Raw genomic sequence first — 15339 nt, forward strand, 5'->3', positions numbered from 1 at the left:
TTAATTGTAATGACCGTATGCTTTGTTCAAGGACAATTCTTTCGTAACTATGGATGAAATTATTATTAATATCGGCGTAGTATTAAGTTGACCCAAACCTATAAAATATGCAGAATTATTGCCAATTATAAGTTAACCCTCAATGTATTCATGTATCATTTGCATTCCCCCATTCTATTCTATATCACAGTATGAAAAATGCTACATGAACTTTTGTACACAATCGATATATATCACTCGGTATAAACGCCGCACACTTATTCATATTTTTCAAATCAGAAATCATAGCTACTTAGTACATAGGTATTATTTTATATACATACATACATACATACAAACACACATACATACATACATACATACATATATATATTATACATACATACATTTTTTTCATCCTTCTTGAAAATAAATTCTGCTCTTTGTCGCGTATGTATCAAATCCATATATATATATATATCTATATATATAATGCTAGTAATATATATATATTACATACGTATCGCTAGCATTATATTTCATAATAGAAATAAGGAGGGGTACCTACCATTCTGGAAACGGTGTATAGGTATTTGAGCCCGTTGTGTTACAGCATACCGAGATGCTAAAAATCTCTTCTTTATTAATCCCAATAAACACTTCACGGTGTTGAAATGTATATGCTTTTGTGTGTGTGTTTGTGGTGTGTATGTTCGATGGTGACGATGGCGGTCGTGGTGATGGTGTTGGTGGTGCTGGTGATGGGGGTGTTGTGTGGACTTCGATCACAAGCTTCATCGCTTCCAACGTACACAACATTATTTGTACATGATCAAATTCATTTTGTCATCCTTTAAGATTCGATGGGTCGATTGAACTGAGCAGCTAAGCGACGTTTCCCCGTAAATACTGCAAAAGGTGAACATTGATATAGAAATGATCATTTAAAGAATAATTGATTGAATGCTAGCTAATTATATACATTGCTTCGTGGGAGTGATTTGTTTCTCGTTATCGGTATCATCAATCTCCGTGTTGCTGCTATCGTTGTCAGAATTTTTGGGGGCAATTGTACTTGTTGTTGCTTTATTTACACGTTTTCCTTGCTTATCCCCGGAAATCTGCGTGCTTATAATATTTTCTGTTAACACATTCTTCTTTGGAGTTAACGATAACGAAGGTAGTGGTAGTTCGGAAGGATGAGGAGCCACAACCAAGTTGCGTTTCGAGGAAAAGTAAGGGGATGTGCGTGGATTCAAAGGATTCGCAGCAGCCGGTAGCAGATTCTTTGTTGGTGAAAGCAAGTTGGAAGCGCTATCACCGGACACAATTTGACTCCAAGAGGGAGGCAAGGTTAATGGAGGAACCTATAGAAATTTAAATAATAATCAAATGAAATATATTAATCCTTAATATGACATCAAGAAGTATTTACTCACTTGTACATTAGTATGTTCATGCTGTGGATACGTGAATTTGGTGGGAGTAGTCCACACTGAAGATTCCCACCTATCTTTGTGCTCCTACGATTCAAGAAAATCTTATTGTTATTTCAAATAGCATCGTATTAAAAAAAGAAATGGAGGCTCAAAGAATACCTCGGGCGGAGAATCTGGTTTTGGTGGCGGTGGTGGAAAAGTGGATGATACAATAGGAGTACGCATCAAGCTTTTGAGAAAGATTTCACTTCCACTCTCTTGCAACGACCAATCAATCAATTGATCATTTGACGACGTCGACGTCTTCCAATACGTGTCAGATTCTTTGGACCAAAGAGCAGTTTCATCGGATTGCTTCCAAGGAATATGAATTTCGGTATTTTGTCCTGTCCACTTCAACGAGCAGGATAATGGATTGTTAGAAACATTGACGTGGGATGAGGAATCGCTTTCAAACGATTCATTGCTGGAATCTGTATCACGATACGACGATGCTGACGTGGAAGCAGCGGGTGGCAATGGTATACCAACAGCTATCGAGAAAAGAAAATATATCGTTTAAAATATAAATGATTTAACATTTCAACAATCACAGTTACAGAAGTCATTTACCAGCAAGTTTCTTGTTTAGTTGTATAATTGTTTTCTTACGGTGCGTTAACTGTATGGTGACTGTACAAGATAAGGTTTGCAGAAGTGCGAACACTGTTGAAAACCCGTATTTTGCAGGCTTACAAACAGAGCCTATAGTTGTCAGATATGCATTCTCGAATTGCGGAAGTCGCAATGTTCCACCATAATTCATCATCACACGGTATAAGTCACAAGCGAAACAATGTAATGGAGTAAGCTCTATATATTCCTCGTTATTTACCGTTGTAAACTAAAATCGTAATTTCTATTGCGTGAACTGATCATTTCGAAATTCATTGTATTACCATCCGTTCTGAGAATTACCTGGACAACGTTCGACAGACTTTGTTTCACCTCGGCCATATTGCATAGCTTCAAATAATACTGGCTGTACAATTGTTGGAACTCTTTGAGCGTCGTTCTGTGTTCAGGTTTCTCCATCAATACCCGACGGCATTGTAAAGTTAATTGTTGCAAATGAGACTTGTCTATCATCGTAACTGCAGGGCCAGTCGCCAAATACACCACCTGGAAATTAATGTGTTGTTACTTGACGTAAATTAAAAGCAAATTCTTTTGAGTTTTGATCTTATGAGCCGAAATCTACTTTTACTGTATCTCCGAGTTTCTGTATAAGTTGCTGGATAGATGCGCAATCGAATAATTCTGGTTTCAGCGCGTAACCAAACTGTCTGAGAAAACATTGTGGTATGTTGGAGATACTGAGACAACCTTTTGATCGTACGATCAGTTTTGACATTTGTTCGGAAAGTACACGGACACCTTCTTTTTCCGTCAGGGAGATCTGTCGCTCTCCTGTATTGTTGTCTTCGATCTTGACCACATCTGGTATGGCCTCGAACAGCTCGATCAATTTGGTAAAACCATAATCGGACACACGGCACTGATGGCCAAAATGGTGATGATACGAGGGCACAAATTTATTAAACTGCATTCTACAATGTGGTGCGTGTCGTAATAATTCTACAACCTGTGCAAAGGATCGATATATTTCAATTATAATACGACTGTATCTGCAATTTAGCTCAGATTCAGTTAGACTACGGAATTTACGCAGTTATGACAAAACTAGAAGAATATTTTTATTTTGCATAAAAATCTGCTGATTGGTCATTAATATTCTACCTCTACAGCGAATTGCTTTGTTCGTTCAACCTCTTCCGCAGTTTGTTCTCGTTTTGGTATTGCTATCATTTTATCTCCGCCATTGATCGCGGTGACGACGACAGTGTTTTCAGACACTTCGCTAAGAATATCTTTAATCTCGCAAACTCCATAATCAACAATGTCCCATGGTTTGGCTGCAAACATTACTCCCATTATTTGCACTCTCATACAGTAGAATGTTTTAGCAAACGAAAAAATGGTTTTACCTATTACTCTGGCATAAACACTCGGAAATTCGGATAGCGCTACTTGTTTGCTGGCTTTCGATTTTAGAACTCTTAACAAATCAGAAGTAAAGCGACGCACTTGGGCTCGGTGGGACAATGTTACCACTCGATTGTTTCCTTCACCCATCACCTAAAACAGGCAGTGCTTGTAATTTAAACGAAAACTCGTCAAAACTAGAATTTACCTGTACGGTATGTGTAAGCGCTTCCAATAAGTCGATAAGTTTAGTGAACCCGTAATCGGCAACTCTACATTGTCGTCCAAAATGATGGTGATATGCTGGTATAAATCGATTAAACGGCAATTGGCAGTGAGGAGCAGTTTTCAGAAGATCGACCAACTCGCGACTGAATAGTGCTAATTGATTAGCAAGTGGTGGACTTACGCACTTGTTTTCTGGAGATTAATATAGTTCATTGATCAGTAAAGAATAAAGAAGAAAATTTATACGTTATTCAAAAGATCTTACCTTCATGATTATTATCCTGAGGTTTGTTCCCTGTCCAAATAAGATATTTAACGCTACCCATGCCTTGCTTCAATTCTACGCAAGGCAAACAAGACACCAAATGTTCTAAAGGGACTCCGTTTTCAATTACTTGTAGTTTTTCTTTGAATTCGGCCTCATAGCAATTGGGCAAGCTGAAACAATGAATCACGAATAGATTTAATGAAAGAGATGCAATACGAAATTCTTAAAATAACGAGTTTATAAATGATATACCTAGGTAGTGGTAAACTTCCGTTATGTGTGCTTAGCAACTGATGTATGCGTGAATCAAGAACTTTCAAAGAAATGTTTACATTAGGAAGCGAGGCTACTTTCTGCTCAGCCCATCCTTTATCCGACCATGGCTTTACCATATGAATGGCGCAATACGGTAGTTCCACTTGTTCTTCCTAAAATTAAAAGATTTCTTTTTATCTTGTGTTACAATATATATAATACAAACATGCACTTATATATATATTATTATTATTTCAGTAACTTGTCATCGCTTTAAACTGTCGTCACAGCTTCTCGACGGCAAAAGGAACAGTAGCTCTACTATTACTAGAAAAGCTAAAACTCGGCTTGTTTTGCATCATTTGATTATAGTAGTATAATAAATTCTCGTTGAAGCTATAAATTTGAATATACCTGAACTGTATTATTGAGACAAGGTGATGGAGTATTACGGTGGTCCGGATTCAGAGAAACCATCCTACCACCAGGATTTTCGGTGACGATACAAACATCTTTCATTTTGTAGAGTTCCGAAACGCTGATGGAAATCATGAAGCGACTCTCATACATTTCACGGAATTTGAAAAGCGGAAGCTTGTGTCCTGGTACTTCTTGTAATAACATCACAATCTGAGCTCGTATTACCTGAGGACTTGCTCTACCGCTATGAGCATATGATATTAAAATACGTTTATAGCCAACTTTGTGTCGGTGTAATTGGGAAATTGCGTATTGAGCGTCTGACAAAGAAGGCACTTTGACGCTAGCAGCAAAATTGCCATCGGATTGTGTAAAAATTGAGATGTTTAATACCTGAAAACATAAGTGTATATGGAAACGAGTATAGGTATTTACCTCGCTCTAACAGGACGAAAAAAAATTAGATGAATTAATAATAATACCATTACATGCTCCAGAAAGATTGAGGCAAGCATGTGCCTCATCTTTTTTGGAATAATACTTTGGTCTAGATTCGTTACTTGTAATTCAATAGGCGTACAAGTTTCGTTGCTTATTGAACTTCCATTTTGACTACTGATTGGATTGAAGAATTTCTGAAATGGCAAAGATCGTATGCGAAATGACAAAAATCCTATAAAATTAAAATTTGAAAAATAAATTACCTCTACTTCTTCGTTCTCTGCATCGCTTGGTTGATAAGGAGACGTGTAATTGTTTTGCTGGTTAGTTATTTGAACGGAACTTTCGTACGGCGACGGTGTTCTAGCATTTCGCACAGAGGTAGATTGTTGATTCTTAAAACATAAAAGCACAAAAATTAAACCATACGCAAATTCTTTCGTGAATATTGCGTATTATATCATACTTGTCCACCCCATTGATTTCGTTCTCGCAGTTGTACATCGCACATTGGCGATGGACTACGGCGGTTGAAGGAATTCGTTTGAGAGTGCCCGTTTCCATTGAAATTCGCTGAAACATTTAACAAAGGTTGCTGCTGTCTCGGACCTGTCCACTCCGAAGATTGGACAAAAGAGTTATGTGTTCCTCGTATACGTCGCAAGCTCTCTGGAGTTCGAGAGGATACATTATTTGTGACTGTATTATCCCGTGCCTGCGGGATATGAATTCTTCTACTAAGTAATTTTTTCTCCACCTTCAAATTATTAGTTATTTATCATTAAAAACAGCCATGGTAAAATCTGAAAACGGTACGAACAATTTTACATACTTTATACTGTTCTTCCCACATGTGACCAAATTGTTGGGAACTGGAGATTTGCCAAAATAACGGAGACTGGACCCTTGCAATTTCATTATAGGTTCTATTAAATGTTACGTTATTATTACTCGAATACGGCCTCCCAACGAAGATTGATGGTGGTAAAATCAATCTATAAAGGAGAAATATAAAAGATGAAAGTGAAACGTTTCTATTAATTATATGATAATCATTTGTTTTGATAAATCAGATAAGATCAAAGATAAAACCTCATTGCCCGAATCAGCAAGGATAATTATCTACTCGCGACTCAAAGGCTCTGATCTCGGATTTCATCATTTGTAAAAGATTATTTGTATATTATTGATTACTTTATTATAATATTAGCTACTTATTAGCCTTTTGAAAGTCGTTAGACTTTCTATAAACTCTGTTGTATCTAAAAGGAGTTTCAAGATTTTCTTTCAGGTGATGGTCTCAAAAAAAAAAAAAAAATGAACTGACTATATTACTCTAAGATAACTTGTTGGCTCATAAATCAAATTGATAAAATAGTTGAAGAGCTGATACAATGCATAAGATTACCCTGGTGGAGCAGAGACAGGAGCACAATGAGCACTCCATGCTGAAGCATATGATCCAATAACTGGAGACGATGACTGATAATGTTGCATTGGAAGGGCTCTTCCACCCGTCACAGAAGCACTCGCACTATACATTTGTTTTGAGGAACTAATTGGAATTTCTGATTCACTCACTGCACGATTTCTGTTAGTAATGTTTCCTTCGATCATAAATCATTATGTTGTTAATGCATATCACATATCGATTTATATATATAATATTCGAATTAATTACCTTGAAATTTCTGAAAATAATTCCTTTTCTCCTCCGGAAATTTTACCGAAATTTTCGAACCAAGGACAAATTCTCCATCCATACGTTTCTGAGCCCTAGCAAAAAAAGTCACGTTGTTATTGAGCATAGCTGACTAACTGTAATTACAAGGTTCCGCTACAGATGATAATCAAATTTGTCTATAAATGACCTTTGGAGGACACAGGACACTGGCCACATAATATATCATATTTATGATATAAACGATATAAATTTGAAATTTATTTAATTGACTCTAGAGGCCTATGTACAATATGTTTGAATAGATTCTCCTAGCTTAAAATACATCATTTTATTCTTTAACATATACGCGCTATTAACTTACCCTGCGAATAAATAAAATCATTGGATCAAGTCAACATCGTAATACACATAAAATAAAACTATAAATAACAACGATATATCGGATAATAACTTTCAACGATAACAGCACGGTTTACATAAATGAATCAAATATATTGTACAAATCAAAATTATAATCTTTCTACAGTACCACTATGTTCGTTACATTGCTGACCAGAGTTTGAAATCTATCTTATTTATGTATTTGTCCCTACTACTCGGTACATAGATTTTTTTCTGAATACAACATAGTCCAATGAGGTAGCAGTAATTACTAATGGCTGATTGGTCCTACAATAGGCGGGCTACTTAAACCTGAGTGTAATATATATATATATACATATATATATACATATACCTTTCTGCAAAAATTTGTGAAGTAAAACGTACAACTGCATTAGTCGATTGGATTTCCAATACCCGCCCACCACAGTTTTCTGACAATTGTTTAAGACGACGCTTAATGGACGAAACATCTTTATCTTTAGGTAGATTACAAATTAGGAGGTCGTAAAATGCAGTAACCTGTAAGGAACACAAATATGACAAAGTACTAAAAAATGTTAAACCACGAGAAAGTTAGAACTTGCACTTAATTTATAAAACCACATGTGTTAGTAGTGATTAAGATGAACAAATTGACAGAAACATATATACGTGCACAATGTTTAGAATATAAATGAAATCAGAAAGCATAGAAGTATCAGAAAGGAGTTTATTGAAGCAATGGAAAGAATGAATAAACACAGGCCGTTATTTACTACTGGACCTAATGTGTATTAATGGATCTTTCACCTCTATAGTACTGGACGGCAGTGATTCCATAAGTTCAAAAAAGTCATAATGCTCATTGGCACAGAGTATTAATGCATCAGAGGTATTCCTTCCGTGCAATAGTATCACATGGAACTTTTTTCTATAACGTAAATCACTGAGATCAGCAGCAAAATTAATATCACTAGATATTAAAATCACAGTTGCTGGACTTCCATGTATATCTGCGAACCTCCTTATGGACTGTTTCAACTTTTCATCTGCAGCATTTTTACAGCTTCCAGAAACATGTATTAAATTAACCTAATGCAAATAATATTAATACTATGTGCCATATCGTGTAAAATCTCAAAAATGTTCACAGTTGAGATAATACCAACTTTTTACAAACACATGCTATAAGCTTACCTGAGCATCGTTTAACTCTTTCACAACCTGATTAGTCTCCTTCCAAACATCACAAACAACAATAAATTCTGCTTCTTTGTACCTACTAAAAAACTTATCTCTAATTACTTGCGTTGCTACTATAGCAGACTTTCCTTTAGGAACCTGAAATAAATGAACATGACATTAATATAATAGGTACACATATTTGTACCAAGTAATTAATTTGTTGGCAATGAAATACAAACCTGACAATTTTCTATGTCCCAAAATACTCCAATAGGTGGTAGATATGCTGGTGAAGTTGGCAATTTGGTTAGGCTATTAGGATGTAGAAGGGAACAATCATGTTTACGTTGGTTAAACAGTGGTGAATTGGATGCTTTACATTCATTCTCAAAGCTACAATTATTGGTATTATTATCTCTCAATGTTTGTGATATGTTGCTCTCATCATTTTGTGATGGAACCTTTTGTGCAGATAATAACTGTAACAGCCTTTCGTTAAGGCCTTCAATTTCATCTTTATCGTTTGCACAAAGTGCATGATAATCAACACTGTTTCCTTGGCCTGCCATGTGTTTTATAAGGTATCATTTAGTATTCTAAGTATGTAACCTGAAAATAACATAGTACAAGTGACATAGTATGTAAGATAAGCATAGTAGATAAGGTAGACAAAGAAAAGAAAAAAGCACTAGAATTTAAAAATTATTATTATTATCATTAAACTGATAAATTACCTGCAATAGTCGGATAATTAGATAGAAAATTTTTCTACAAACACCGATTAATTATGAAAAGATACAAATTAAACAAATCGTTAAAGCATCTATTTTGATACTTTCATTACACTTACGTATGCAATAGAATAAGACTTCGAATAAACAAATACGCGTATAATTATATCTTATCTCGAAAATGTTATGCAAAATTGGTACGAACAACATTCGCAGTGTGATACGATGTAAAAAGATTTGTACGTTACCTAAAACATTAACCCATTATAGTTGGAAAAGTGTCCATAAGAGACGCAGATAAACAGAACGTTGCCAAACGTTATATAGACGCAACTTTTTCAACAAGTTTTAATAAATACACGAAATATCGCGCAGAGTTGTCTCGTAAATGTATTTATGCATTGTATAGAAATTCATAACTAAAATTCATACCACTGTTGCGTGATCACGCGAACATAGTTATAAATAAGCGCCTCTGGTTATGAAAATTATAAACTTAGTTGATACCGACAGGAGGGAAATTCGAATATAAATACAGATTTATATCGTATAGTTATATAGGGATACAATATCGGCCAAGAGGAATAACTGAGAATATGTAAGGAGATAATGAGATTGTTCCCACGAAATTCTTCCTTGAACCTTTTTTTATTTAGCGAGACTAATCGAGGAATGTAGAGAAAGTCACGTAACCTCTCGTAAGTCTCTCTCCAATATCACATGAACTAGACGAGTCACAATAGCAAACCCGGATCTCTCAAGTACAGGACGTCGTAAATCTTTAGACAAGGACTTCTCGGAACCATCTCTGACCTCTCTCTCTTACTCAGTCCTCGAGCCGAAATCTTCGCGCGGGGCACACCACTACACCGTTCGTTTCGGCGGGCTTTTTATCCCTGCGCGCTCGACTCTCGCGCATCCCCATCCGCACACGCACCGTCGAACCACCAATCATCACCAATCTGCAACCGGAAGACGGGCATCCGACGAATCAGCATCCAGCTAGAGGACCCCAATGTTCCTATTGGACAAGGAAGGAAAAAGAAGAAGGAACGCAGGAACAAAACTCGATTCCTCGGGAAAATACGCGGACTTTATTTTTGGGAGGCTTGGAGATAACATCTTTATCCAGGAAATGAACTAATAATAAAGGAAATAAACTAACAAATGACACACGAAGGTACACGGTAAGTACACACAAGTTGGTATGCACACATGTATACATATATGCCATGTTCATGGACCATGGACGCACCAGTCGGAGACAATAGGAACTATGAGACATAACGAAGGGTTTTGTCCGGCGCTGATTTTCCCTTCCAAGTGCCTATTTCTCCAGCAAATATATACATATACAGGGTGTTCCAAAAGTCACTCGTAATCGGAAAGTGAAGGTTCCCCAAGGTTATTTGAAGTAACTTTTTCCGTAGCATAAATGCAATCCGTGGTTTTGTTTACGAGTTATTAACGAAAAACACCGACCAGTTAGAGACACGTTCGACTGGCGCAAAGCGACCGAACCAATGAGCAAGTCCGTATCCATTTCCTTCGTACTCATAGTTTAACACGTTTGTGGAGAACATAACGCGCGAAATTACGAATGTGAGGAAATCGTGCGCAACCAACAATTAGTTAATGACTATAATTTTATTACAATTGTCATTTAAAAATTCAAGATTTCTAAACAGTTATGACAGCAAAATAAAAAAAGGGCTCCATATTCCAAAAACCAAGATTGAAAACAGCAATATCAAAAATAAAAATTCGGAAATATTATTAGCATTGAAAAGAAAACATCCAGAAATAGGAATCTGAAAAATAGAGAGAATCTAAAAATAGAAATTCGCTTTTACAAGATAGAATGAAAAATTAACACGAAACCCAATTATTGTGAATATTGCGATAGAAATAAGAAATGGCAGAAACAAGCTATTCGAAATAGCATGGGAATTTGTAGGAAAGAAGAAAATTGTGTTAATCAGAAATATCATTTGAATAATTCGCAGTAAAGTGCCTTTTGAATTTACTGCAGACAAAGACTGCGAATTTTACATAGATTATTTATTACTTACTCGTATTTATGTTACAAACAAATATAAAGGCATATTACAAATATTTTACACAGATATCTCTTAGCTTGGAAGTAATGTCCATTTAACCTAACGATAGTTTATAAAAATATATTCTTTCAAAATATTTCCACTCAAATTTATTATTGTAATGATCCAGCATCACTGCAAATATTGTCCATGTCTATTTGAGATAACATTTCATCATCTGAATCATTTTCGGTAGTACATAGTATGTTAAATTCTGAATTAGAATTCATGATTAATTTATTATCTTGACCTGTATCATTGTTGATATTTAAATTCAACGAATGTTTTGACTCGAATGTCTGAGGAGGCGATAATACATTTGTATTCTCAAATTGCATTAATTTTGATCGTATCGAAAGCTTGCTTTTCTCTGTACAAGACACATTTAATTCCGCTTTCTCGGTTTCCATCTCTACCAGATGGCTATTTACATTATCTCTATCGACATCTATTTCTACGGAGTTAGTCACGTAACTATTGTCACATAACATTTCTGGTTCCTTATTTTTATTATTCGTTCTCAATATTCTTGATTCGTGTGCAAGTTTTTTAATATTATCTACGTTCGGAGAAAATTTTTTCAAAGCTTTTAATAAATCTCTCGATTTTTGTAGTTGTTTGTTTTGCATCTCCTGTTTCTCATTTGTCATTGGAATTTCCTTGAAACTTTGTTGTTTATTATTTTGTTTTACATCTTTCAAATCTTTCGAATTTGCACTAATAAAACCCTTTTCGCTTTGCGCATTCGTAATATCGTTGGTAGAAGCGGAAAAAGAAGAATCATCTATGAAATCAGAATTTATTGTTTCATTTCTAGATGTGTTCCATTCTGTAGAATCTTCTTTGCTAGAGTGAATCAAGATTTTGTGCAATTGTTCTTCTACAACTTTCGGAAATACTTCATCTTCTTTCATTTGTGTCTGTTTCTCTTCCATCTTTTCATTTGAAACATTTCCTATACAGTCGATTTTACCTTTGTTGGAGTAAATGGCTACTAAACTTGAAGGCGAGATTAGAATATGATATTTACTGCAGGCAAAGGATCCAAAAGTCTTCAACAAACCGGCATTTCGTAATAGTATAACAACGTTCGATTCCAGTAAACCCGGATATTTAAGAGGTATGTCCCTATGTACAATTCCTTGAATGCTGTCCGTGAAATCTTTTAAAACAATGGGTGGATTGTCATGACTGTGATCTATATGTTCAATTATCCCTGCTAAAAAGTCGACCTTTGAACAACTATGTCCATTCACATTTGCCATTTGTTTAACAGTAGCGATTTCGCTTCCCTTCAAAAAACCATCTGGTAAATCGTCTAACATTGATTGCCAAGCACCTTCTGTGAATAGATTCTTTGTGGTTTGCGAACAATATTCGGGTAAATTTGCTTCAGTTTGTTCTATTAATTCTTTGCTTTCGTCTAAGCTATTTAAGTATGAAATAGGAATATTAGTATCTATGTCATCTGGCAGTAAACCAGCTGGTCCTGGAAATCTTCTGATCAGGGCCATTTTTTTATTTGGTTGGACATGAGGAAGCTTAAAGATAGATTTATTTTTCATTTCTAGGAACTTATTACTGGAATTGTCAACTAGACTTTTTTGAAAGCTGTTGAAATTGTGTTGTTGCTGTATACAATTATCATTATTGCTTTTAATATGTAATTTGTTCTTCTGCAAATTTAAAGTTTCTGTATTCTCTATAAGTGTATTTTCTATGTTCTTTTTCTTAAGCATTTCGAGCACAATATGTTTTCTAGGTAATGGATTACTATCACAGTTTTGTGTGTTATTTGATTGAGATCTTGTAGAGTTATTATTCTCAGATAACATTGGGAAAATATTACCATTAGATACCTTTTTGTTAAACATGCCAAGTATTAAGTCTTTTCTTGACATTTTGTCATCATTTTGTGATTCAGTTTTATTAGCAGATTTTTCACACCAGTCTACATTGTAATTAGATGAGATAACAGGATCATTTAAAACTTCTATTTTACGTCTTTTGGGTTCTACTTCATCATTATCCTCTGTACAACAAATATTACTGTTGTCCACATCATTTAAGAAATCCTAAAAAGCAAATAATTTTAAATAAAATTAATATCAACATTTTCCTGACGATCGATTTTCTTAGAATTAATATATATTTTGTATTCCTTTAACGAAGGAAATAATGCAATTTATTTATATTTCATTCTGAGTAGCAAATATTTATTTTAAAGTTACCTGATCCAAGTCCCAATCATCAGTTTCAAACATTTCCTATTTAAGAATTTGAATTTGAATTACAATAAATATCTGACCCAAAGCAATCTGCTTTTGCAAACGATAAACTCCGCGATTATAGAATTGTACAGTAATTATTTATACGTTTTGTAAATGATCTGCGTACATATATACATATATATAAACACAATTTAAAATCACAGCGTCAAATGTATACATATGTACGATATACAATTGATCATAGACTGTATAAATAAGAAAGAAGTGTGTTCGTATTTTGAAAATACGCCATGCATCTCCAGGCCGCAGATTGATTCGTAACGAGGGTTGATATAGACATTTTCTTTGGTCGAATTGACTGACGATTCATTGCTGAGATATTATCAATTGCTGATTGGATGCGTATTAAAATGGGTTTGGGGGGGGGGGGGGGGGGGGGTGCGCGCTACCTTAGAGAGTAAGAAAAGTATGCATGATTAGATTCAACTACAGTATTCGACAACAAAGGGCAGCCATATTAGAAGGTGGGCGGGTATTTTTAATTTCGACAACACAAATTTCGAAGTTTCCTAACTTCTTTCTACAATTTAGGTAAGTCTCAATGAAGGGATATTAGACATGCAATCAATGACTAATTTAATGATTTACAAGTAGCAGTGTTTAACAATATATTTTCTGAGCAGAATGCATGTAGATACATCTTTTTACTTGCATGCTGTATACAATAAACCGTTTGCAACTTTTTCTACAGTTTCTTTGTCAAGCAACTTTTCCACAATTGCCAAGCCAAAAGCAAATGCAGTTGCTGGACCTCTACTAGTTATAAGATTACCTATAAAGAACAGATACGTGTATCATTGGAGTATACATTTAAAAAAGGATTCCCTTTTTATTAGCTAATGTATAAATACCATCGGTTACAACTGCAGATTCCAAATATTGATATTCATCTGCCAATTTATCTTTCATTGATGGATAAGATGTGAGTTGTTTTCCTTTTGCAATATCATGTGCTTTCAATGCAACTGGCGCTGCACAAATCGCTGCAATAACTCTGTCCTCTTTCTCTTGTTCTTTTAAAAGTATTCCTACTTCTTGAGACTAGAAATATGTAAAAATAAATTTCGATTTGTGCCTCTTTCATAATTTTTGTATTCCATAAGTGTAAGTTTAGTCACCGATGCAAAAGCTTCTGAGCCTCCTAAGCCACCAGGCAATATAACAACATCATATTTCTGTTTAACTGCATCTTTCAGATTCGCGTCAACACAAATTTGAACATCCCTGCTACATTTTATGCATTTTTTCTCAGGTAGACCAGCTACAGTCACGTTGATCTAAAACCGATTTCGAATATTATTTATTATACCTCATAAAATGCAATGGAATTTAAGGTTATAATTTGAAAAGGTCCTACTCCTGCTCGTCGTAAAATATCTGTAGTGATTACTGCTTCCATTTCTTCTGTACCATCAGCAACCAGTAAAATTGCCGTCTTCTTTGCCATATTTACGGAATAGTTCGCCTTCAATCGGGATATTGAAATTTTATAAATTAATTGCGCAAAATGGGGAAGTTTACGGCACAAAATAGGCATGAATAGTAGATGTGTTCATATGATGAAAAGAGGACAGGTTACTATATAATTTATTGCACATGCATATACACATGTGCCTATCTATTATTATGTATGTATGTACTTATAGTGGGTAAAAAGTATATGTATTCGCACAACTTTTCAAACGCAATAACTTTTTTAAAATTCCACTAAATGACTTGAATAATTTTTAGATAATCGAAAAACTAGTATACTAAACAATGATTAAAAAACTTTTCTTGTTTAATTTTGTTATTGCATACTTGTAACGGTAACAAAAAATAAAAAACGCTTGTTTTTAAATTTTTTTATCTGGACCTATAACGAAAATAAAAAAATGTCGTTATTATTTTTTTTCGAAAACAGACTATAAATTTAGATAAAAAGGATTTTC

The 15339-nt window shown here is 34.8% G+C and overlaps 3 protein-coding genes across 4 annotated transcripts; all 3 read right to left on the minus strand.

Moving 5' to 3' along the window:
* Positions 1–6: 6 nt before the first annotated feature.
* On the minus strand, positions 7–9441 carry Marf1 (meiosis regulator and mRNA stability factor 1-like protein). 2 transcript variants are annotated; one of them, XM_078178971.1, is made up of 24 exons: positions 9267–9441; positions 8527–8896; positions 8300–8443; positions 7913–8194; positions 7476–7642; positions 6737–6831; positions 6464–6662; positions 5888–6050; positions 5522–5812; positions 5319–5450; positions 5097–5249; positions 4609–5007; positions 4192–4367; positions 3937–4109; positions 3652–3863; positions 3446–3596; positions 3198–3373; positions 2659–3042; positions 2376–2579; positions 2031–2301; positions 1578–1951; positions 1419–1502; positions 962–1346; positions 7–888 (listed from the first exon to the last, which is right to left on the minus strand). In XM_078178971.1, exons 2-24 carry the CDS (start codon positions 8854–8856, stop codon positions 833–835), a joined length of 5001 nt encoding a protein of 1666 aa, XP_078035097.1. In that variant the 5' UTR covers positions 8857–8896; positions 9267–9441; the 3' UTR covers positions 7–832. The 2 variants fall into 2 exon arrangements, with proteins under 2 accessions (XP_078035097.1, XP_078035098.1); XM_078178972.1 differs by lacking the exon at positions 7913–8194.
* A 1629-nt stretch (positions 9442–11070) lies between these two features.
* On the minus strand, positions 11071–13568 carry LOC144468681 (uncharacterized). The gene is made up of 2 exons (XM_078178318.1): positions 13349–13568; positions 11071–13192 (listed from the first exon to the last, which is right to left on the minus strand). The coding sequence occupies exons 1-2, from the start codon at positions 13379–13381 to the stop codon at positions 11231–11233; spliced, it is 1995 nt and encodes a 664-aa protein (XP_078034444.1). The 5' UTR covers positions 13382–13568; the 3' UTR covers positions 11071–11230.
* A 434-nt stretch (positions 13569–14002) lies between these two features.
* LOC144468678 (protein dj-1beta) lies at positions 14003–14965 on the minus strand. Its single transcript, XM_078178313.1, has 4 exons — positions 14766–14965; positions 14527–14685; positions 14260–14449; positions 14003–14180 (listed from the first exon to the last, which is right to left on the minus strand). Exons 1-4 carry the CDS (start codon positions 14943–14945, stop codon positions 14053–14055), a joined length of 657 nt encoding a protein of 218 aa, XP_078034439.1. The 5' UTR covers positions 14946–14965; the 3' UTR covers positions 14003–14052.
* Between the last annotated feature and the right edge of the window lie 374 nt (positions 14966–15339).

The sequence above is a fragment of the Augochlora pura genome, chromosome 4, assembly GCF_028453695.1.
Source record: "Augochlora pura isolate Apur16 chromosome 4, APUR_v2.2.1, whole genome shotgun sequence".
Lineage (NCBI taxonomy): Eukaryota > Metazoa > Arthropoda > Insecta > Hymenoptera > Halictidae > Augochlora > Augochlora pura.